Here is a 25,716-nt window from a genome sequence, read left to right on the forward strand (position 1 = left end):
GCGCGTGCCCAGCGCCTCGCAAGAGGCCATGGACACAACAACAAGCCAGACGGCGCCATCAGCGCCTAAGGAGCGCCGTGAATCTCGCGATCGCTCCAAACAAGAAAAAGCCCGCATCACAGGGCCCGACAAGGGCTCTGTGAAGTAACTGCTCTCTTAAACACACAGCACAAAAAACATTCCCACGATGAATACACAAATAATACAGTGGAACGTCAGAGGACTCATTCACAACCTCGATGACGTTAAAGACATCCTACACAGGTTTAACCCTAAGGTGCTGTGTGTTCAAGAAACGCACCTGAAATGTACACAAACAAATTTTCTCACACAATACGCTATTTTTCGCAAAGACCGCGATGACACTGTTGTGTCATCCGGTGGTGTGGCTATCATAGTAGACAGAGGTGTTGCCTGCCGGGAATTAAAACTTCATACGCCCCTAGAGGCAGTTGCTGTCCGAGGGGTGTTGTTTGACAAGCTAATCACTATTAGTTCAATATACATCCCTCCCAGCTATTCACTTAATAAAACGGAATTTCAAAATTACATAGATGAACTTCCTGCTCCATACATAGTTGTCGGAGATTTAAATGCACATAACACCTTGTGGGGAGACTCTCGTTGCGATGCGAGAGGTCGCCTGATTGAAAACTTTCTGTTTTCCTCACGAGCATGTATACTGAATAAGAAAGAGCCAACGTACTACAGCGTGGCGCATAATACATACTCCTCCATAGATTTAAGTATCGTGTCGTGTACGCTAATCCCGTACCTGGAGTGGTCCGTTATCAAAAACCCTTTTGGGAGCGACCACTTCCCAATCATGTTAAACTTAACAAAACAAGATGGATGCTCGGCACACATTCCCCGATGGAAGGTGGAGACAGCTAACTGGGAACATTTCCGAGAACTTACATATTTAAGCACGGATGATATTGCCTCCTTTAATATAGAAGACGCTGTGGCGTATATAACAGGCTTAATAATTGACGCTGCCACGAAATGCATCCTTCAAACTAACGGACTTACGAATAAACGTCGCATCCCGTGGTGGAATGAAGAATGTAAACAAGCACGGAAAAATCAAAACAAAGCTTGGGGACGACTTCGCGACTCCCCAACTGCTGAAAATTTGATTAGTTTCAAACAAATAAAGTCCCAGGGTAGAAGAACACGTCGACGTGCTAAAAGGGAGAGTTGGGAGAAGTACATCTCCAGTATAAATTCTTACACGGATGAGACAAAAGTGTGGAATCGAGTAAATAAATTAAAATGCCGGGAGGTACACCCTTTACCGTTAGTCAGTACACAAGGTGAGAGCCTGGAAGACCAGGCAGGTTGTCTGGGCGAACACTTCGAACATGTATCCAGTGCGTCCCACTACACACAAGCATTTCTCAGGTTCAAAGAACACGCAGAGCGAAAGCCCCTTGATCGAAAATGTTCACAAAATGAAGATTACAACTGCCCATTCAGCCTAGTTGAACTTAAAGCTTCTCTTACTTGCTGCAACAACTCGGCGCCAGGCGGCGATCGTGTCATGTATGAAATGATTAAGCACCTGCATGCTGAAGCGCTGAAAACACTCCTGTCTCTTTTCAATGCCATGTGGGCGGCTGGGTATATCCCGCCCTCGTGGAAGGAGGCCACAGTCATCCCCGTGCTTAAACAAGGCAAAGACCCGTCCCTAGCCAGCAGCTACAGGCCAATAGCGCTAACAAGCTGTCTGTGCAAACTATTTGAAAAAATGATCAACAGGCGCTTAATTTGTTTCCTTGAAAATAACAAATTACTAGACCCCTTCCAATGTGGTTTCAGGGAAGGTATGTCCACAACAGACCACCTTGTTCGCATTGAGTCTTATATTAGAGACGCTTTTATACATAAGCAGTTCTGTATTTCAGTGTTCCTCGACCTAGAGAAAGCTTATGACACGACATGGCGCTACGGCATTCTCAGAGATCTTTCCGCGATGGGTGTCCGTGGCAACATGTTAAATACAATCGAAAGTTACCTATCTAATCGCACATTCCGCGTAAGAGTGGGTAACGCTTTTTCGAAGTCATTCACCCAAGAGACCGGTGTGCCACAAGGGGGCGTGCTTAGTTGCACACTATTTATTGTAAAAATGAGTTCCCTGCACACAGTCATCCCACGCACTATGTTTTATTCTGTTTATGTCGACGATGTGCAGATAGCCTTTAAGTCATGCAATATTGCCATCTGCGAACGACAAGCGCAGCTGGGAATAAACAGATTGTCCAAATGGGCAGATGAGAATGGTTTTAAAGTAAACGCCCAGAAGAGCACTTGCGTACTCTTTACAAACAAGAGAGGCATAACGCCTGTCCCCAGTATAGAAATCAAAGGAGATGCGCTCTCTGTGAGCAGCGAGCATAAGTTTCTAGGCATTATTTTAGATTCCAAGCTTACATTTATTCCTCATATTAAGTATCTGAGGGCAAAATGCCTGAAGACAATGAACCTTTTAAAGCTTCTGTCACGTACGACTTGGGGTAGTGATCGAAAGTGTCTGCTTAACCTCTATAAAAGTCTTGTCCGCTCACGTCTCGATTACGGAGCTATAGTGTATAATTCCGCAACGCCAAGTGCATTAAAAATACTAGACCCCGTTCACCATCTGGGAATCCGCCTCGCGACCGGTGCTTTCCGAACAAGTCCTATCCAGAGCCTCTATGTAGAGTCGAATCAGTGGTCACTCCATCTGCAGCGTTCATATAGCAGTTTCACGTATTTTCTGAGCAGACGCGCGAACACTGAACATCCTTCTTATTCAACTATAAATGACATGACCGCTACCACACTCTTCCATAATCGACCGGCAGCGAGAAAGCCCTTCTCTTTGCGCGTGAGGAACCTCAGTGAGGAAATGGGTGTTCCTGTTCTTAAACATTGTCTTATGGCTCCAGCAAAACTGTTACCACCGTGGCAGTGGCAACTCATAGATTGCGATACATCATTTGTAGAGGTTACGAAAAACGCACCAGAGGCACACATTAAAATGCACTTCCTAGAGCTTCAATCCAAGTACTCATGCGCAGAGTTTTACACAGACGCTTCTAGGTCACATACCGGCGTGTCATATGCAGCCATCGGCCCATCCTTCTCGGAGTCCGGTGTACTGCACCCGGAAACGAGTATCTTTACGGCTGAGGCCCATGCACTATTGTCGGCCGTGAACCATATAAGGAAATCAAAACTTCAAAAAGCAATTATATTTACAGACTCCCTAAGCGTCGTGAAAGCCCTGATGTCACTCTGCAAACACAAAAATCCTTTACTGACTGAGCTCTATTCCATCCTATGCAGAGCGTATATATCAAACCGGCATATAATTATATGCTGGGTGCCGGGTCATAGAGGCATTGAGGGTAATGTTCGAGCAGATCAAATGGCCACATCTGTTACATCTCAGGCTATTAACCCTACAACTGCTGTTCCTGCAACAGATTTGAAGCCTTTCCTGCGAAAGAAACTGCGAAGCCACTGGCAACGCTTGTGGGATGCTGAAATAAATAATAAGCTTCACTTCATTAAACCACAGTTAGGTTTCTGGCCTCCCATAACGAAAACACGACGAACTGATGTCCTATTCTGTCGTCTCAGAATAGGACATACATATGGCACCCACAATTTTTTGCTTACTGGTGACGAACCACCAACCTGTGGTAGATGTGGTGAAAGGCTGACCGTCCTCCATGTCCTCGTGGAGTGCCGGGAAGCCGAAACAGAAAGAAGGAAATATTTTCCACAAGCGTACCAATATCATGTCCCGCTTCACCCCATTATGTTTCTTGGTGAAGAACCGCTTTTTAATGCCAAAGCCGTCGTCAAATTTTTGAACGATGTGGTCCTGCATGTTATTAGCCCAACTAGTTCGTAGCGCATCCTCTCTCCAGAGGATGCCGCTGTGATAGTAGTTTTTTTTTATATATAGCACATGCCTCCAGGCCCTTGTGGTTCAAGGGCTCTGTTTAGGCAGTAGTGCTTCTTGCCAATTACTGCATTTTAAATATTTTAAATATAGTATTCTTCTTTCTCAATGCATTCTCAATTTCATAGTACACCTCATTAGTCATTGCCATGATTTTAGTACATGTATATTTTACGCACTATACAGCGATTATTTTTAGGCCCCTTTACAGCCACGCCTCATCTACTTCGCAGAATTCATTGCTCCACTACAAACTCACAAACACTGGCATGGCGCTCTTTGGCCATACTTGGCCCTTGCGCCATTAAACACCATACATCATCATCATACTTATCGTCGGTGCCGAAAGATCGTGTTTTCCGGAAATGTGTGAACTGGTAAAAAAAGAAGCATAACTGTATTGAGTCATTTTTTGCATTCTTGATCGCAGACGTTGGTGCCAACAAATCGTATGCAACGGGATCGAATCAACAAGACTCTACTGCAAATGAGCCTCACTTAAGGCTTCAAGTTTTACTTTCATGAGCTCAGCCGTGGTTGTTAGTCATAAAACATGGTCACTTATTGCTATTACTTTGTTGTCTATATAAATTATTTTTTGTTTTTCCGACTTTCCTTCTTAGATGCATGTTCTGAAGACAAGAACCTGGAGGCAATGAGCCTGTCCATCCTGAAACAGACCGGGAGCAGCCTGGAGAGTGCCAGCCCCAACAAGGAGCAGCTCTACTATCCCTCACCCTATGCCATGGGTCAGGTGCAGGCACTCAGTAAGCAAGGGGGTGGCTGTACAGACGGTGAGGCAGCAGCAGCACAGACACTCAAGAGAACGAGGCGGGAGCACATCTACGAAGTACCCTACCCAAGATGGGTATGTTTTCGTGCTTCCCTAATATGGCCAGAAAGCATGGTTTGAGAGGTTAGGCATAAAAAATACAAACATAGGAGCAATGAAAATGACAACACCCCCTTGGGTTCATGTGTTAATTTATGTGTAACTTTTCAAACCATTAGTTCTTGTCAACTTGATCAGCTTTTTGTTTTTCTAACAGCCACACCACTTTTTACTGATGTATGCTTACAGGTGGCGTTATATAGGGTCTAATTCATTTTCAATTCAGTTTGCTGACATCGTTTGTTATTACAAGCAAAATTATTGAAAGTGCATCTGGATCCGGAGCCATGGGCTGGCTAGCCAAGTCAGGATCCATTGAATGAATATCAATACATTTTAAATGTTAAATATGTATCATACATAGTTATTAAAGGTAGCTTAGAAAAAGGTGTTGGGCTTACACAGCCATGTTCACACTGCGTCTTGCAGTTTTTGCAGTCTAGCTGACCTTTTCAGAGATGATCCGTCATTATTTGTTAGCTTTAACTTGACAAAGTTTTTACTTTTTAGCTGATTAGCGATTCAGCAAACAAGGCTCTGCATTTACTTGTCGGGCCATTAATTTAGCCTTCAGCCTGGAATGATGGTGAGACAATGAAGCAAACGAAAGAAATTTTGCACCACTGGTTGATTTAGAAAAGGAGCTGTCTTTACCGCTCCCAATTCAGAGGTAGGCATTCTGCCAACGAAGCCATAGGCTCATCAACACCAGCATGTGCTCAGAGGAGTCACTGTTGCTATCTAACACTTGGCATGTGTCACAGGGCAGATAAGTCTCCCACAATAAAACGGAAGCACGAGGCACAATGAAATCATCAGTGAATTCAGTAGTACTTAATGAGAGAGATAGCTAGGATGATGTCCAATGAAAAATCATGCAGATCGCACGCAATGTGGGATAGGGCAACTGGATATAGGAAAAGAAAAAAAGATATGCCAGTTCAACATGCATTGTAAGTTGATGATATAAAAATGAGTGCTTCGTGCATCCCTTTTCTGAGTACAGGGTGCATATTACAGAGGATGTTGATATTAGGAGTATTCCATGCATCCCTATTTTGAACACAGGATACACTCTCCTTTAATTTTATTTTATTGTGTTAAGCTTTCATCAGTACACAAAATTCTGACTCTGTGAAGGTTCTAAACCTCTCATCGTGTTCCTGGATAGTGCGAACCCTGAACACGAGGGCCTAGTATTCACGGAGCAGCTAGCTACAAAACCTTTTGACAGGTTGGATGGCCTAATGCTGTCATCATGCAGGCTGTCTCAGTGCTCATTCAAACTTGCCACTGTTAAAGTTAGCTTGGCCAAATTATGCTAAGGCACTGCTTCTACACTCCACAAATTGTTTGCCACTAACACTACTCACTCACCAAATGGCACCAGTGGCTAATACTTTTGATATAGATCCACAAAGGGCACTTTGCTTAACATTCCACTGCTGCACATCTGTTTGATGAGATTCAAGCAGGCCCTAGCTTCCTGTGCAGTTTTCCTGCATGATGCATTGAGAGAAAGCGTTAGAACACAAAAATGTGTACAGACAGTGCGTGACATGCTAGAATCTTACATGACTTAGCCTGTCTGAGCTGCCCCTAACATGGGCAATTGTACTAAGGTGTACTTGTACTTTATTTGTCATACGGTACACGCATATTTAATAGTATACAATAGACTTCCGTTAATTTGACTCCAGTTAATTCAATTGCTTTTCTACTTTGGACACAGTTAAAGTGGCTTCGTGATTGATTCGGGGGCATGTTAGGATCGGGAAAATACTGCCAAATAAATCAGCAGTGTGGTTTGGTGTTTTTTCAGAACCTTCTTTAATTCAACCCACCTGATAATTAAATCAATTTAGTCGGTCCCATCAAAGTCAAATTAACGGAAGTCAGCTGCATTTGTATTAGGCAGCATCTATGAATAGGTAATTGTGATTACATTGGTGCTGCGTGTGTATTTGGATGGGTAGAACTGCATTTCGATGGGGGCGAAAGGCGAAAACACCCATGTACTTAGATTTAGGTGCACGTTAAAGAACCCCAAGTGGTCCAAATTGTTCTGGAGTCTACTACGGCGTGCCTCATAATCAGATTGTGGTTTTGCACTGTAAAATGCCATAATTAAATTTAATTTTAGTACTGAGCACATGTTACACTAGTTTAAACTAGTGCCAACCATAAGACAGGCACATTAAATGACTAAGTGCACACATGTAGAGAAGAGCATTGAACAATATAGCACACATAGTGTAACACAACGATGCAATTAAACCATTTGCTTTTGTACAACATGCCCAAGATTAACGCCCTTCATCCCACATTGTTTTTTCAAACGAAATAAAGTGAGTGCACACTACAGTACAAGCTAAGCAAGAATCTCGTACGTGTAAATATGGCAAAAGTGCAAAGTGTACGGTACTTTCATTTGCAGTGTGAAAAACTTCTTATTCAGTTTAGAACCAAGCACGAATGTTTAGATCAGTTCAGGTGTCCACTGGAAAGTGGGACATTTACAAAGTTACGCACTCTTTCTTTCCTTTTTCTCTGCAGCCCCCCCCCCCCCCTTTTTTGTTCTTCTGTATACAATAAATTACTACTACTACTACTACTCCAAAAACTTTCTTGACATGAAAAAATTTTTCTGGGTTGAGACATCAAGAGCTGGAGCTGTTTCTAAGTTGATATCAGACAGGCTTCCTGAGCCGCTGTCGTCAGATGTACAGTAAGTTCAAAATCACCAAAGCCACCACTACATTCCTTGTCATGGCAACTCCCCCAGAAAATATTCATGATTTCTTGCTCTCAGAAGCCACAGAGGCTTACTTGCTGCTGCCATACTTCACACTTGGAAGGCTTGCCAGAAACATGGAGTGATGTCGACAAATATCTTCTATCTGGAATGCACAAACAGTATATTTAGAAGGTGTTAAACTTCACAAGATATGCAGAGCAACTCTGCAAGAAGTCAGAGCAGCTCTGTAATCTTATGTTTCCTGCAGATCAGCATTGAAACAGCTTTGGCATTTCTACCTCTGCAGTTTGCTGGTTTTGTAAGCGAGTGGCTTGAAGCAGTGGAGGCACAAAAGGCATGAAATGTTATCCAGTCGACTTCCGCCAATTCACCGCTGACAGGACTGATGAAATTGATAGAATTATACAATCGGTCAAATTAAACAATATACAGAAAAATTCTGAAACAGACCGTTGATTCATTTGTCAGTATTTGGCCTATTCTAACACACCCACAAATGAAAAGTGTTGAAATGAAAAAACTGACGTAGAAATAACGTAAAAGCTGCTAAGCAGAGTAGAAATTTAACATGCACCCAGTTTTCTATCCAGAAAAAAGGTCAAGGGTATAATATGTGTTGCACAATGATGGCCGGGGTTTCTTAATGACAGCTTTGCTGCACTGTTTTTTTAAAGGCAGCTTTAAAGGTGATTATGGTTTCGTATCCGATTGAACCGCGCAAGCAATTTTCGGCCCACTTTTTCTGGAAAAACAAAAAAGTGCGCGTTAGAATCGGGTGATACCGTAATGAGACATTGTGCACAATGGTTAGTGCCTGAAAATCTTTTTAGGGCATGCTGAAAATAGGCCTTTTCAATGGCAGACGACATGTTGATCTTCAATACATTCACTGTCCCCTAAGATCTGCCGAGACAGACGCTGCCACTAAATAGGTCGCTACTTGGGTCATCATGGTGTCAGGCACATGCGTGCTGACTGGTCAAGTTTGAATTATTTATTGAAGGGCAATTTTATGATTGAAATAGTGAATGTTTGGGCCCATAGAAATGCATGGGCACTGGCCCACACTGTTGGTAGGGATCAAACAAAATCGAATCAACCACAGTCGAATTAACGGAAGTCTACTGTGCCTCTCCAAGTTACACTACAGTGGGGATGCCAAAGGCACAAAAAATAATACTCCAGTAAATGATACTAACAAATTATCACTATAAGCTGGGCCGTCTTCTGGATGCAGCTGGTGCCGCTTGCAAGGCAGTGGTGTTGTGTCAGACAATGCTATGTTTAAGAACTGGATCTGCTAGACATTCCTACTTGAAGGCCTTGTGCTTTTACGTTTTGACAGACTGAGGAAGACAACTACTCACATATGAGGGATGGCACCCCAGCTCCTGTGTCCAACATTTATCAGACCCCTCGGAAAACAGGTAAGTTTTCCGTACAGTCTAGCTGGGGCAAGGAAAGCACAAAAGCACAGCACAAACACTTGCGTTAGACTCTGCACCTTTTGCTCTTTAACTTTTTTATACCTTTAGCTTGTGAAAATCGTCTCTGCCCGAGTTTACAAAGTTTTCTGTACAGCAATGCAGTTTTTGTCACCTGCAGTGCGAAAGACTGTCTTGGTCAAAGTCGTCTTCGAACTGTCTTGTATGTCAACCCATCACCTTGCTTCACATAGCTCCTATATTAAAGCCTAGATCATGGGTTCTCAAAGTGGGTTCCGCGGAACCTACGGGTTCCGCAGGCCCCTGCTCGGGGTTCCGCGAGCCACTGATAAATTTTCCCTGGTCCCGCTCCCGACAAGTGTCTAAAACGGCGAACACGAGGTGCGCTTGATCCAAAGAACCTCCATTACCCATGCCCGAGTGTAAAAAAGCACATCACAGTGCGTAACAGCAACGCGCGAACTGCGCAATAAATACGCAAGCAGCTTGTAGCCACCCAACCTCTGAACGGGCAGCGCACCTAAGCTTTCGCACTTGAATCTCGGAGGCCGTAACTTACCACCATGCGCCTTTCTCCTATTTGTAGATAGGGTAGGTGCCGATAGCGTGCGCACTGACCTATACGTTGATCGGAAAAAAAAAACGCGGAGCACCGCAAATGCGCGCCGCAGAAGAGCAAGAACGGCGTAGCGTCCAACCGAAACGAAGCGGCGCAGTCCGCATCGCCGTGGTCCTCAGCGGCAATCGTACGCGGCACGTGACTGACAGCAGCGCCGAAGCGCTTCGTGCCTAATTGTGCCTTTAAAGCCTTTATTCTTGCGTTTATCGCCGCGCGTAACACCGCGTTGGCGGCGAGCCGCGTGCCTCCGTAAGTGCGTAGTCGCTATCTCTGATCGCGTCGATAACCACCGCAGTTTCGTCCGCAGCGGTTGCGGCAAATAGTAGTTTCGTTTTCACTCGATGCGCGCGTCGGCTGCGTGCCTTCACAACTGCGTAGTCGCTTCCCATGGCAGCGTCGATAGCGACCGCAGTTTCGTCCGCACTTCTTGCAGCGAAAGGTAGTTTCGTTTTGACTTGGTGCGTGCGTCAGCCGCCTGCCTTCTGAACCGCAAGATCGCCGTCCATGATCGCGTTGATAGCGGCCGCGGTTTCGTCGACAGCGGTTGCGGCAAGCAGTAGTTTCGCTTTTACTCAGTGCAAAGCTGTCAAAGATAAAAAGCACCGGCTACATCGCGATGGACGGACAATTTCTTGGCGAGCAGCTGAGTGCCGAAAAAATAATCGGGATGTGCGCCCGTTGGTGCAAAGCGCGTCTCGGATGAAAACGCGCGCCGCGAAGGATGTCGCGAGGCCTTCGCCGCTGCTAGCGCTAATCAGTCATGAGATGAAGAGAATTTCAGCTTCCGCACTGGTCTTGTGCTAAATAGAAACAAGATTTGACGATTCATTTAGTAAATAAAAGCGTGTTGACGTAGTGCAGCATTTGTTTGTTTTCTTGATACCCTCGATAATTCGGTGAAATCGGGGGGGGGGGGTTCCTTGGCACTTTATGGAGCTTAGCAGGGTTCCCTGGGATGAACGTACCTGAGAACCCCTGGCCTAGATGGTTAATTGGTTGTCATATTACTACAATTATAACATGCTCTGTTATAGCAAATAGGTGTTGAGTGTTCATTGCACAGTTTTCGGTGTTACTGTACATGCACAATATCGCCAACTGGGATCGGTCCAATGCATTGGCAGCAGGGGAATACAAAATGGGAATGTAATAGATTACAGATACGCGCTGCCAGCAAAATTACTCTACTACATTGTCACACTTTAGTCTTCCTATCAATATTGAAAAAGTATTTTGGTAATGGTACACAGGAAAGCAAAATATCACCAGGGGTTTTATACTAGTACTACTACATACAAATATTACAAATTGCTGTAACTTTTTTTAAGTTTGTGTTCCACCAACAGTGTGTCACTATAAATGCAACAATGAATCAGAGAGGTGAATCAAGTGATTACAGTGAGGAAAGAGAATAAATTGTCTCTTTTTTCAGCTCCAAGAACATGTGCTTAATAACTATGTTACCAGAGCATTTCAGAGGCCTTTACCGCGAGTCCATTTGACTGACAGGTCCTTTCAGCATGACTGTGCTGAAAAACGTTCTTCGGTCATTGTACAAATATACATAGTCCAGAAATCAACAGAGGGGTGCAAAACATTATCGAAATCTCCAAAGCCCTCGTGTTGTGGATGCTTGCACCCTCGCGCACCCTCACGCATACTCCTGCATCCCGCATAAACAAGGTGTCGAAAGTAATATGTATCTGAAGAAGTTCTTGCCTCCTCAAAATAATTCATCCTGTTGAAATAAAAAAAAAATGTAAAATCCTTGTCATTACACATTGTCAATCCCTGTCAAGATCCCTGTCAAGATCCCTGTCAAGACCTGTAATCCCTGTCAAGACATTGTAGCCAACAGCCTCATTGTTGCTGTATGGCTTATCCCTGAACACATGGCAAATGCTGTACAGAAGGAAGATTAAGAATTCTTAGTGCAAGATCAATCTGCATCCCTCAACAAATATTGTCCATTTTGATGTAGACCATGTGTTCGGGAGAAACTAAAAGTTGAGACACAGCTCTTAATAGTTAAGGATTTGTGCCGTGTGAATATTTTTACAAGGCTTACAATATATACTTGAAAGTATCAGTCAACGGTGGTATTATGGCATGAAGACACACGTAGCTGTAAAGTCATGTTCTCATGTGACCAGACAGAGCAGGTGAAATGCATAAGATTTCCACTGATCTACCACCGACATAAAAATACAGCAGAGCCCTCTATTATCTGACAGTTTTAGCCATTCCTTACCATAGCACGAAAGGGCACCTGCATGTACTGCAACAGGCATGCCACACTAGGCCCAGCACCGGCAATCTGCAGGACTTGTATGTAGCCAAACATAATTTAATTGATGTCTTATGCCAGTATTATGCAGACTTAGGGGGAACACCTCATTAGTGTTCGGCACAATACTACTGTAACAGTTATGGATATGAAATGGCCGATATAATGTATGGTGTATCTGCAGGTGAATCTGCAGGTATTCATTTCAAATTTAAGCTACTAATCATTTGTTCCCCCTAGAGAGGGGACAACCTTGCGATGTGCATAATTGCCATAACCATATGCTTTTTTCTCCTTTTACTCTTGCAGGCTTGGCAGCTAGGACAAATTCAGACTCGGCTGCACAGCTAGCCATGGATGAACAGCGGCTGTCCAGAGAAAGCAGAAACCATAGATTGGGTTTCAAGTCATCTAGCCTAGCCTCTGACAAGTAAGAGCAGAATATTAGCAATGGCAAGGGGAGGGCAGACGAGTTGAATGCCAAGCAGCAACATCATAATACAGTAGAACCTCCTTGATACGTTCTGGAAAGAAATGCAAGAAAAAAAAGTACTAACCGGGACCTAAAGTCACTAAAAAATTTGGCACACTCTAGTGTAGTTGACATCCAGGTAATGCGAAGTGTTGCACAAATCGTCGTTCCACGAGAGATGCCAACACATCACGAGCTGGTTGGGTTCTAGCAGCCCGAGACATGCTTTGTCATTTTGCTATTGCGTAGTGGTTTAAGATGGCGATGGGAAACAGAAACGAAATTTAGCTGGTGGGCGACGCTGGAATACGATGTCACCAGAGCAAAACATTAAGCACACTTCGTTGCCACCTGAAAGAGGGAATGGTGGCGCGCTTGGGCTGGTTTGGTTTATAGTATCACCTTTAAAATTGTGCAGTACACTTCCAACGTTTCTGTGCCACAGGCGCTGTGGAACAGATAGATGTAGGTCCTTAACGCAGAAGGGTTCACGGAGATAGTTGGGAATGCAACGTGTGACCACCCGCAAGGAGATTTGCTTATTGTGGAAGAGGAAACCGAGTGCGTGCCGTCATTTTCATGCTACAGAGGTGGATAAGTACAGCAGAGGAAGCTGCCGTGGCAGGCGCTTACCACTCTCGATCGCAGGTGCCTTGTGCCTTTTCTTGTTCACATGGGATCTAGTGACCGGAAAACATATCATATAATTGCAGATCAACCAGTAAAAGAAAATCATAATTCTGTTGGGTCATTCCTTGTGTTCTCAGTTCCGAACATTGGCGATGAGAAATCCTATAGAACGGGATCATATCAGTGAGGTTCTACTGTATGGTGTACACCAGATGGATTGAGAAATAATGCTAACAAATCTACAAATGAGTTTCTAAATTAATATGATGAAAGGCACAGTGCCTCAGCTGCAACGAAGAGCTTCTGCAGCATGTTTGCGGACCTGCCGTGGTTGCTTAGTGCCTAGCGTGTTGCACTGCTAAGCTTGAGGTCGCAGGATCTGATCCCAGCTACGACGGCTGCATTTCGATGTAGGCGAAATGCTAAAACACCCGTGTACCATTCATTGGGCGCACGGTAAAGAACCCCAGGTGGTAAAAATTTATCTGGAATCCCCCACTACGATGCACCTCATAATTAGATCGTCATTTTGGCATGTAAAATCCCAGAACTTCAATTATTCATGTTTGTGTCAGTTTACTTGCAGTTCTTTGTGAAAACAATTCTCTGTCTCTGTAACTATCCTAAGTATTTCTCTTGTTCTATGGTTATGGTAGCTCAACGAAGTTAAACTTGTGGTAGTTAAAACTGCTTTGATTGGAGCTACTGATGTTACAAGGTGCCAAAGCTGTAGTGGCTCTATGAGCATTTGGTCAGTCGTGTGACTGGGGTTGGTAGGTCATGTGAAGGGGTGTGTAGCGTTGTATGTTACTTGGTGCACAGTCATTGACTTAGGGCTGTGGAATCTGTGTCACTCTTTTGAATTTATGCCATTAATGGAAAGTCGTGATGTTAACTGCAATAATATGCTGGGGTGGGACCCATCATTAGGCTAGTAATACACCAAAATTAAAAGAAAGAGGTTGCATTGCATCACAGGGGAGATCATTGTAGGGCGCTGGTCTCCTGTGAGAGTGCTGATGAGCCTCTGGTGGTAAAAAAGAAACAAAAACAAAGACAGCGCCCACCTTTGCTTGGGAAGCATAGTGCAACATTAGCTGCATTGCTCCACCCTGGGAACACAAGGGAAAGCCCGAGGAGCAACATTGCCTAAAACGTTGGTTGTAGCAAAACCTCAGCTGTTCCCCTATCACCTCATAGCTGATAGTGCAGAAAAGTTGGTAAAATAAAGCGTCTCGGCAATGTAAAGCTATTGCTCAGGCTGAGGCCATATCGATGAAAATGATCGATTTATCATTTTCAAAAATGCTTTCACTTTTGCGTGATGTGACAGGGATTCTAGCTGATCACCGTCTGCAGAAAGTGATCCGTGAAACCAATTCACCTAGCATGCAGCCCTTGGTTGGTTCTGATGCATTGGTTCTGTGTTACGGCTTAAAAATGTCGTATTTACTTGTGTAAGCCTCACACCCCCACGTTGGAGCACAGCAAGTTTGTAAAACAAGTTTCACCAAGTGTCATTGGCAGCCTGGCAGCCTTCCTGTGGGCTGATTAAATTATGCAAGCAGCAACTAGATGGCACTAGTTACTGTCCTGCCAATGATAGCATCGCCATCGGATTCCACCAAGTCCCGGATCACAATCACGTGGCATAAACAGATTCAGCTTGCTTCAGCGGTATCAGCTTTACTGAGGCATGTTGCCTAGCTTCATCGTGCTTTCATGCGCACTATGACGGTGTCACTGCGAGGAGTGTTCACATGGATTTTGAACTTGTGGCATGATGTTTTATTTGAGACCATCGTCAAGACCTTCAAAGTGACAGGATCTCAAACAGTAACGATCAGCATGGAGGATGACCAGCTTTGGAAAAGTGCTGATAAGCCAAGCTTACTAGGCTTACCTTGCTTACTAGGCTTACTAGGCCAAGCTAGGCTTACCAAGCCAAGTGTTTGGCGAGCAAAATGACTGGGGCAGTAGAAGCGGCAGGGACAGCTGAATAAATGTGTTCAAGTGGGACGCTAGTGGTTGCATTTTTCTGCATAGGGGCAAAAGTTCTCTAAAATGTTGCAGGTCTTACATAAGTAAATACGGTATATGTACACAAGAAAGAAACAAGGACTGCACTTGACATTGACGTCACTTTCTTGCTGCATAGAGCAATAGAGCATTGTGTGCAATAAATGTAGTAATGTGTGCTATTATCTAAAGATTGTCTGTTACTACAGCAAGACTTGATTTTTGTGTTTGTATATAAGTACTCATGCTGCCCATAACAGCACTGCCCAGGGAACCACCATGCCCCTGGCTCTTGAAGACCCAAGCATGGTCTTCAGGACACAGAGCTCAAAAGCTTCACTGCTTTAGTACGGAAATGGAAGGGAAACTTGAGAAGGAACTGGCAAACAACAACAGCAGTGTATTCAGCTTGGTTTCGGCAATGGGTTGCAGCCTACAGAACATGACCTTTATTGGTGTGTTGCGCTCACTGGCGTTGCTGTGATTTGGTTTTATCATGCCTCCTTTCAGTAATGCAGTACTCGTGATCTCGGACAGCATTCACAAATAGACTGTGGCAAAGCTACCACAACATTTGATAGCTTATTCAACATGCAAATGCGAAGTTAAGGAGTGATTCAAGCAGTGCATTTTGTTCCTTTGGATTGGGTCTATTATTCGAGGAGTTGCCCAGCAGTAGTATTGTCGTGTGCCTGACTGAGGAGTTAGTGAAGGCTGTTTTTAATTCGGGCTATTCTTCTCTTCCAGTCATTCTGCTGCGGATGACAGTGACAGCGAGGGAGCAGCGTACACATTTCGCCTGACGACCAATGGAAGCTACGGGGATCATCAAGAGATGTCAGAGGCAGAGTGTGACAGGGATCAGCACACAAGAGGTTAGTGGCAATGCACAAGTCGGGGAAAGAAGGAAATGAAAAGAACAAATGCTTGTAATCGTCATAACTAGTAAGCTAGCATGCAAGCGTGAACAAGCACTTATCCCCATTTGTGAGCAATTTGTAACATTATTTTTGTTGGGAAAGCAGTTGCCTGCTTCCTAGAAGCTTGAAGTTTTAAAGGAGCATTAAAGAGAACCCTTTAATCAGATTATGCTGATAAAGTATTTGTTCAAAACTCTATGTACGTTAATTTTGTGGTAAGAGCGTTGATTACTATAAGGGGAAAGTGAAGACCAAATTTTCATTTTTTGAATTTTGCGTTGTAACCCCATCTTTGGAAAGTCAGTGTGATGTTGTGAATTTCAAAGTGCTTTCCTTTGTGTGATGTTTTGTGGTGCAGTAAAGGTTCCTGAACCACTCAAGTTGCAGTCTTTAGCTCCTTTAGAATACAATTTAGTCACTTATTACCGATAAAATGTTATCTAGGCCCGAGTAGACACCATCAAAATCCATGAGGTCTTGGTGAGCTGGTGCAGCAACATCTATACTCCATCTCACAAGCTGTTGTCAGCACTGCCGAAGGTACGAGGCGTACACAGGCAATATCCCTGCGCAGCGGTATATAGTTCCGGGCGTACCTGGCTGAAAATTGGCCACATTAGAAAGTTTCATTTTTGCTCGCTACATGATACAGTACAGCCACACGTCACATGTTAGGACCTTTGCGCATGCACGTCGTGTACCGAGAATCACTGTGGCAGTTGCCACTGGTAACTGTAATAGCCACCCTAACCATGATGACCTATAGCAGCATACACCCATACAGCGCCGACCACCCGCTTCAATCCGAATTCGCCCTTGTTACTGGCTCTCCGTCCTGTCAGCAAGATCCATCATTGCTAAGTCTCCTCTCAAGCTGAGGTCAAAGCATTAGATATGTTTTGGCGTAATTATTGAGATTGGCTGTTTTTTTTCACACTGCTAGGACTACAGACACGGCGCCGAGCCTTAAAATTGGTTTGATTTCTAGTTAGCAGATGGGCGCCACAGCATTAGCACTGGTGATGCATTGGCGATGCGGAACGCTATAAAGGTCTAATTGTTCACTGCATAAAGAATTTTCATCTCTTTCTCACTAGCTGACAACAGCTTGTGAGATGGAGTATAAGTAGCATCAGCACTCGTCTTCTGTTTTTGTATCGTTTCTAGATTACCAAGCCTCCTCTCACAGTAACAATGGCATTTTTTGTATTGTGAAAGGTAGGCTTCTGCTTATATGAATTTTTCATTAAGAAGTTGTGGGGGGTCCGCTCTGCGTGCAGCTAGGGCTGAAGGCAAGCTCTGGATCTAGCCACACACAGTCGTTCCGACGTACTCCACAACCCGTAGCACGTGCAATTCAGTTATGTGGGGTTCGGCGAATAAGGCAACGAGCGAGTAAACTCAATAAAATTTATTGCTGCAGGCAATAAGACACACTTGCAGAGGGAAGTCCACTCTGTAATAAGGAATAAATAGGCTTGCCTCGTTGCGTGTGGTAGTCACGCAAGCAAGGTCACTCATGGGTTGCAGTGGGTATATCCGTTCCGGCAGGTAGAGGTAGCGAGGCCAAAGAAGCTGGGGGCCTCCCGGTCGCGCTCTTTTATACCTTTTTGCGAGGGGAATGTCCTCCTCACCTGTCGGATACCTTCCCTCTTCCTGCGAGGGTACGCACATTGCGAGAGGCGAGCGAGAACCGGGAGAGGGCAAAGTGCCTCTCTCTCGTGTCTGCCCAGCTCCCGCTGCGTGCGCTAGGTGCGCATGCGACGACGAGCGTACGCGGGAGAAGATGCGGGCGTGTGCTCCCCACAAAGTTGATGTGAGTAGTAATTACTGTCGAATAATTTCGAAGCGAATATTTCGCATAGTTGTGTGATTTGCTTAAAAGCCAGATGTTGACAAAAAGTAAACAGGTTTGTCTTGAGTCAGTTTATTTTTAAAGTGCCTTTATTCAGATGTTTTCGTGCAAAAATCCAAGTTCAACATTTGTGCCAACTCCAGCAGCACAGAAAATTTGTTTACAGGCTCTTGGTCACTGTTGCGCTTCGGTCTACGTAAGGTTGAGGCTGCGGTAGTGTTTTGTGTTCGCCCATCGGGAGTCATCGCAATGCTGTGAAGTTGGACCTTGACTGTGCAAGGCCGGCAGCTTATGCTGTGTTGCACAAATTCAGCTTGATGCTCTCCGTCTACATGCGAGCTTGACCCGTTCCATTCTGTTAGCGCACGGACTAACTTGGTAGGCACGCTCGCTGCTTTTTTGGTCCTCAGTCTAGCCTGCGCGCATGACCTGTGGCACGCCACCTCAGAGCAGCAAACTTCCTGCGACGGCTTGCCGTCCACTGCTGCACCTGCGTTAGTTGCCAGTACTAGTGCTGCTTCGCTGGGTGTCGGCCACCACAGTTACGGTTTAGTGCCGCATCGGTGCTAATATATTCACATTGGTCGTACGGCTCTCAGGAATCTGTACATCTGCTGCGAATAACATGTTTGAATAATCGAGCATGTGCAGAAATCAGTAATTCGTCTTTGCCTTGTTTTCATGCGATGTGCCTTGCTCACCAAAACTGACGCTGTCAATTATACATGTTTTAATGTTTACCGTATCTTTGCACGTTTAACACACACCCAAAATACAGTGAATTCGGCGTGCAGGTTATGTGCGAATTTCAACTTGAGATGAGACTTCACGTCAGAGCGAATTTCACCTTGAGATACGATTTCACAGCAGCACGGCCCTAGCTCTCATGAAACCATTTTCAGGACGAAGTTCCTTGCCATCAGCATTGCCGAAGAGTTCGCGAACAAAGCTGCTGGACGATTCGTGCATCCGTGAACGGAGACTGTTTTGTGCATCCACGAAGGGAGACTGTATGCAGTTATTTCAGTGGGTTATAGTGCTGATTTTGTTTTACAGCGCAGTTCTTAGGCGGCAGTTCCTGCGGCCAGCGTCAGCGACACTTGTAACCGAGTGAACGAGCACAGCGAAAAATGAGAGCGAACGCGGCGCACACCCGTGGATGAAAAAAACAGCAAGAGCAAGAAGGCATGAGGAAGAAAGCAGAGAGGAGGGTGCAGCGGAACCATGAGGCGGAAAGCACAGGAGGGTATGGCAGAAGAGTGAGGAGGAAAGTGGAGTGCCACCGGCAACCAGGCATGCGGCGAGCACAGAAATAAAGCGCTGGCGTGGGCTTTGGACCCACTGCACATGCGCTACTTCGCCTGTGACACCGCTGCCACTAGAGAATGCACTGCACGCGAGCCATGCATTCCCGTGTTTATGCTTCCTTTCTGAACAATGAGCGGCGCAACCAGTGGAAATGCTTCTTCTGCCGCTGCTGCTAAACGAGCTTCCCGAGCAGAGGCTCAGCGTCGTTGCAAAGAGCACCCTGTTGTTCAGAATCAAATTCATTGCCACAATATATTGCGAATACAAAACACCTAAACAGCTGCGCTCAAAATTTGCATTAGGGAGTTTTGCAATCGTCGGTGAAATTTTTTATCTGGAGTGTTGCATTCGGAAGCGTGTCTTACAAGCGTAAAAATACATAGTCGAACCTCGATATATCGAACAGAGCGGTGATCGCGAAATATTTCGATATAGCCAGAATTCAATATTAAAATCACGTAAAAAACGCATCCAGAACTTGTACAAGTCAATCAATGAACCAATAGTAGCGCAGTAAATAATCGATCACTTGCAGCTTCAAACAAATTATTTATTCATTTGGCTGAATGTACTGCAACAGTGTAGCCTGCTTCTTATTGGCAACCGTTTGCTTAACCACGGCGTCCTCTGCATACGCGTAGTCTAAGCAATCCACAAGCGATAGGCCGGTGCCTTCTATTGCGCCACAGTAGCGACTTACAGGGGCCAACGCAGCAACAGCCTCAGTTGAAGTCGGGAGCGGGGCAACATAGGCGCTTGCGGAATCAACCTCGGCAGCGTCTTCGTTTGGCTGCTCAGCAGCAACTTTCGCTGCGATCTCCACGTCCATCAACTTCGCTGTTGTTCTGGTGCTGTCATCACTGCAAATGAAGTCTTCAATGCACATGCTTTGTGGCTCAGCACCGACAAAGTGCTCCAATGTGCTCCAAGTTTCTTCAAGCTGGCATTCTTCCTCCATATCGTTCAATCCTGCCATTTCAGTTGCTTCCTCGGAAGCTTCTTCAGTGCTGCCGACGAAACTCGCATGCCGAAAGCAGTTAACTATGGTCGATTGCTTGACATTGTCCCAAGAGGCTTTCAGCATTTGAATGGCACCCAAAAGGTCTATCTTTAGTTCTTGACCCATCCGGAGCTTCACAAGCAAAATTTCGATCAGCCGACGCTTATAGATGGACTTGAAAGTGCGAATAATGCCCTGGTCCAATGGCTGCAGCTTCGACATGGTGTTCGGCAGCAAAAACTTGATTTCAGTATTGCTCAGCTGGACATCGGTGTGGTGTGCCATGCGATTATATCAATGATAAGGCATACCTTCCGGCCCTGACGTGCCAGCTCCGAGTCCCATGCCTGCAGCCATTTCGGAATATATCCAGTCATCCACGACTTCTTATTCCAGGCATATGTCATCGGAATACTCGGCTAGTTGGGCATGCACCTCAGGGTTTGAAACTTCCTATGACAAGTAGCCGTAGCTTCGTGCTTCCATCCATATTGGCAGTCAACAGAACTGTTATGCAAGCCTTACCTTGCTTGCCTCCGTGGCAATTGTCCCCACGGGTGTCAAGCGTTTGTCGCGGAAGCATTTGCCAGAACAGGCCTGTTTCGTCCGCATTAAATATCTGGTTTGGCTCATACTTGGCAAGAACTTGGGCCCACTCTTGTTCAAGCCACTTCCTGATCTCTCCGTCATTGGCGTCCTCACTTTCCCCCGAGACTGTCTTCCCGACAATGTTGAAGCAGGCCTTAAAACGTTGCAACCAACGGCTACTGGCATTGAAGTTCTCAGCGCCGAGAATGAATGCGAAGTTCTTAGCCTTCTGCTGTAGCATCGGTCCCTATAAAGGAATATTCCGGGCCCTTGCATCGATGAACCATTTGTGCAGCGACTTCTCAACATCTTCAAAGGCAGCTTTGCGAACACGCCGTGCACCTGAGTGCTGGTTTTGTTCTGCCTTGGCCTTTATGTCGCTCTTGTTTTTCAGTAGTGTACCCAAAGTGCTTCTTGGTATGTCACAAGCTTCGGCGACGCTTGACCTCTTTTCGCCATTCTCAACGCGCTGGATGACTTCCAATTTTGCAGCAAATGTCAGGGTCGTCTGCTTCATCGCGTTTGTAGCCATCACAACACCAACCACACCACACCAGGCCTAACTCAAATCGCACGATAACGACGACTGGCGTAGCACTAGCAGCGGCACCGAGCAATCAGTGTGGCAAATACAATGCATCGTTGACGTTATCAAACTAGCTAAGCCGTCGCCTGCATATGCCGCTGCGTTCAAATGGGCACCCTTGGCCCGCGCAATCGATGTGTGCAGTTATAGTGCGCAGTTATAGATTTGTACCATAAGCCACAAAGCATAGTTGTACAAACCCTAGACATTTGTACAACTGCATTACTATGAGATAACTGTCCACGGATGCCTCCAACTTGGTGGTTGGATGACAAGACTGTAGAGATATGAGTATTGATGCATAGAAAGTGTGCAGGCACTGCAAAGAGACGTGTAGAGGGTAGGGTTCTGGTGGAGAATTCCCGCAAATTTTGGAGTTGCAGTTGGAGGAGAGTGCATGTGAAATTTGCATTAAAAGAAACATACATTTTGAAAACAGCATGCAAGCTGAAACAAGTGTAAGTTTCTGAATCCTGAGTTGAATAATTAGACAAATGTGTTTCCAAGACATGTCTCTGTGAGTTTGAGTGATCCATGATATTGAGGAAGTGTTCTTACTCAATCTGCACTCATTTTCCAACAACGCTTTGTTTTTTCACCCCTGCAGCCAAACACCTGGAAGCATTGGGAATTCATGTCACTCCAGGCTACGGCATAACCTGAGACCTACTACATTCAGAAGATCTAAACGAAGTGAGGGAGACATGTGTGTGAATCGCTTCATCTCTCATGGGTCGTCCTCACAAGACTGCACAATAACTGCACACTGCGCAAACTTTGCCACAACCAGTGTGTGTTGGTGACAGTTGCTTCTTGCTCATCAGCATCCCTGAAGCGCTTCATTTTCAAGACTGCCAGGTGTGCTCTCAAGCTAGGGCGCGAGGACCCAGAGTGCTCTAAATGGAAGCCTGCATATCGTGCCTCAGTGTGATGAGACTGTGCTGCATTTTTGTATGTGATTGCGGGAAAGGAAAAGTCTTTTGTCTCGTCATGGGAAACTGCACGTTGCTGCAATGTGCCACTGCTTTCACACTGCCGACTTGGAATAATAAGGCTGTCCTTGGAGTGATAAGGCTATGCCCCAAAGTCACAGTCTGGTCATCAGGGATGTCGTAAGAAGGTGGGGGTGTCCTCCGGATTGCTTTGGACCAGCTGGGGTTCACGAAAGGAGAAACCATCCAGCGATATTAAACACAGAAAATAAAGACCGTACTGTAAAGTCGCTTTCATTATAGTACCTAGGTTTACTGAAGCAACATGGCTAGAAAGCATTATTGGCTGTGCAATGAAGGGAAGTTTTTTGGTTGTTACTGAAATTCATGCTAAAAGACTGACCAAAATCTGTCAGGATTTCGTGCTAGAGGTGCCAGGTTTCCCTATCACGTTATTGTGATCTTTGAACATATATATTAAGCTTTGTATGCCTTTTTATTTATTTATTTTTGTTTTACATCGCAGGCTTGCTTTTAGGTTGCACACAGCCCTTCTCCCACTTGACCACATTCTACGTCATGAAAACACTAACACATACACCTCGTGGTAAACGAAACCAAAACTGATTTCATAGGAAAGCTATTAATCATGTAGTATAAACTATTTAGGGCACCCTGAGGCTTGCCAGTATACTTGATACAATATTGAATTACTGGACCTTCATTTAACACAAAAACAAAAAATTAGGAAAGCCTAAAATTTCATGTCATTACTCCTGTCCCAGATTTTTATTATTTTACCTTTCTGCTTTGTCACTATGATTCATCAGACTGACTTCTGCACAAACTTATCACTACTGCATACTGCACATTGGTAACCTCAGGCTGTTTCTGATTAAACAAATGGAAAAAAACTGAGTTTAGCATTTTTGTGGGGGAGCCCAACACTTAGTATACATTTTTAAAAGCCTGGCTAACTGTTTTTCTTAATTGCTGTAGTTGAACAATATTCATTCATTCGTTTCGTGTGCGATCCCGGGGCTTAACAATGAGTGCATAGACGGGTTCCTTGTTAAGACAAGAAAAAAAGAAGAAACACTGTACAAGAGAAAACCAAGATTCAGTTTCATTTTACAATAACTGAAAAATGACTAATGAATGTAATAACACGGCTTTGCACAATGAAGCAATGCATTCGAGTGATTAAAAAGGTTTGAGTGCGCACCGAAAGAAGCGTTCAGCTGCACTCAAAGGCAATAGATTCATGTTATGGACAGTTCTGGGAAAAAGGTAGTTTTCTAACATGGGGGTGTGAGCTATTAGTGAAGTATGCAACCTTTTTTGGGTGAAATAAGTACCTTGAATATAGTATTTAACAGGGCCATGTCGATCTTTTGGCACGCAACATAATGTCAGCAACTAAATAAAACATTGACTTCGAAGGGTCTATGCAGAATGTGGTATATGCTGGTGCTTTAAGGAAGTTTAGTCCAGAACATGCAAGATCAAACTTTGGAAGGTATCAACGACTGTAAACTTGCACAACAATTTAACTGTTGTCACCTTGTTCAGTATAGGCCTCTGCTATGTAGCAGGCACCGTAGCCAAGAAAATTTCAACTAGCATTGAAAAAAGCCTTTCGGGATCATTTTTATGCCCGTTTTTGTAGTCTCCCTTACCACGTGCTACACGAGTGATTTTAAAAGTTATGAGAAACTGTAAGTATAATTTCTGCACTGTAAAGACAGTGCCTGAAAAGGATGGAGGAAGTTAGGTTTTTTTGGCACACAGTGCAGCTCACCAATGCGAAATATCAAATGGCTTCAGAGAAGAACAAAAGTGTTTCACTTTCCTCAAGTTCTTGAAATTGATGGTTTTGCAGTTTTACAGTTGCACATTCTTCACCTGCTTGCAGATGTTTGCAAGTTGTTTATGAGCATGTGACAAGAGTGGGAGACAGAAATCATCAACAAATGGGCCGACAGCATGTGAAAGCTATATGGTGGATGCAGGTTCGATATTTTCGTAAAGGGAAAGGTTGCTAGATCTTTTGTAAATATGTACAGAAGTCATGTTATAGTTCATCAAGCAGACCATGTTTTATATACAGTGTACAGAAAAGAGGATGCCCGCAGCTAGAATGTTAACATTTCTGTTTCGCATCAAAGATGCCAAATGCACTGTTTGCTGTTGTGAAGCATAAAAGTAGGCATTTCTTTAAACTTACACCTTTATTTGTTATTGTGCTTGGCATTGTGACAGTTGACCTTACATGCACTTATCAGATAAGACTTGTTGAATGAATATACATTTGTTTTTTTTTTAATTGTGACGGAACTTCATGTTACAAGAGTGCTTCATGTTATGGTGTCCTTTCTGGCCCGGAAGAATGTCTGCATTGCCTAAATAAAGTTCTGCATTGAGAATTTGCATTTGCTTACGTTGCAAGATTTTATTAACTGTGGGTTTTCTTACAATGTCACAGTACTGTAAGAAAAGGTTGGATCCCACTCTGGTTTTTGATCATCCCACAATGCTTGGCTTGCTTCATTAGCCCAAGACTTATTAAATGCTCAGCAATCTAAGTTGATTGCAGTTGCACCTGTCCATGTGAGCAAGTATTTCAACATGCCCTTGTTCAACAACTTAACTTCAGCAACAGGACCCTGTCGGCTGAAATGTGCTCGGAATAATTGTAATGATCAAGCAATTAGTGACCATTCAGGAGCTGATCGTCAAAGGGACAAATCTTTGTTTGTATACTGCTTCAGTTATCTGTGTCAAAGTATTCTGTCCTTTGCACAATGTGTCTGATGATGCCGTTAGGCTAGTTAGCAATCAATCGCACTATATAGCAGAGCAGGTGAAATTTTGGACAAGTAGTGGCATATAGGGAAGTGATGACCATAGTAACTGGGACTGGCATCAGCCACCTGAAGGTGGAAAAATTGATATTTTTACCAGATCCGAGTTGTTTGAGAGCAGGAGCGATAGTAGTAATGTTTTCGGACAAGCTTTTCGACAAGCTATCCCCGCTTGTTCTCTGATCCACACCACGTTGTCTTCTTCTCTCTTAACGCTACGCCTAACACTTTTCATTCCATCACTCTTTGCACAATCGTTAACTTGTTCTTGAGCTTCTTTGTTAACCTCGTATGTTAGCACCAGTAGAATGCAATGATTGCACACTTTTGTTTCAACGACAGTGGTAAGCTTCCAGTGTGGATTTGGTAATGCCTGCTGTATGCACTCCAACCCCACTTTTATTCTTCTGTAAATTTCCTGCTCGTGATCAGGGATCCCTGCGTGTAAATGACCTATGTAAACACACTCCTGCATGGACTCTGTATTTTTGTTCCCTTGCCAGGCTATTGAACATTATCTTTGTCTATTGCATATTGATCTTCAACCCTACTATTACCCTTTCTTGGTTAAGGTCCTCAATCA

At 44.5% G+C, this 25,716-nt stretch overlaps 2 protein-coding genes across 2 annotated transcripts in view; one reads left to right on the forward strand and one right to left on the reverse strand.

The window, feature by feature from the left end:
- LOC119450192 (Down syndrome cell adhesion molecule) overlaps positions 1-24,701 on the forward strand; it is a 370,685-nt gene extending 345,984 nt beyond the window's left edge. Inside the window, exons 24-28 of the mRNA XM_037713569.2 lie at positions 4,582-4,826; positions 8,954-9,035; positions 12,269-12,389; positions 15,828-15,955; positions 21,945-24,701. Coding sequence (XP_037569497.2) covers positions 4,582-4,826; positions 8,954-9,035; positions 12,269-12,389; positions 15,828-15,955; positions 21,945-22,000 — 632 coding nt within the window. The 3' untranslated portion in view covers positions 22,001-24,701. The remainder of the gene's footprint in view (positions 1-4,581; positions 4,827-8,953; positions 9,036-12,268; positions 12,390-15,827; positions 15,956-21,944) is intronic.
- Positions 19,632-20,418, reverse strand: LOC125944715 (tigger transposable element-derived protein 1-like). The gene has a single exon (XM_049665695.1). It carries the CDS (start codon positions 20,383-20,385, stop codon positions 19,714-19,716), a length of 672 nt encoding a protein of 223 aa, XP_049521652.1. The 5' UTR covers positions 20,386-20,418; the 3' UTR covers positions 19,632-19,713.
- Positions 24,702-25,716: the final 1,015 nt, after the last annotated feature.

This window comes from Dermacentor silvarum, chromosome 4, assembly GCF_013339745.2.
Source record: "Dermacentor silvarum isolate Dsil-2018 chromosome 4, BIME_Dsil_1.4, whole genome shotgun sequence".
NCBI classification, from domain to species: domain Eukaryota; kingdom Metazoa; phylum Arthropoda; class Arachnida; order Ixodida; family Ixodidae; genus Dermacentor; species Dermacentor silvarum.

What these genes read in the sequence shown, in the direction of transcription:
- LOC125944715 (XM_049665695.1), bottom strand. Translation starts at nt 20,385, where the DNA reads ATGTCGAAGCTGCAGCCATTGGACCAGGGCATTATTCGCACTTTCAAG.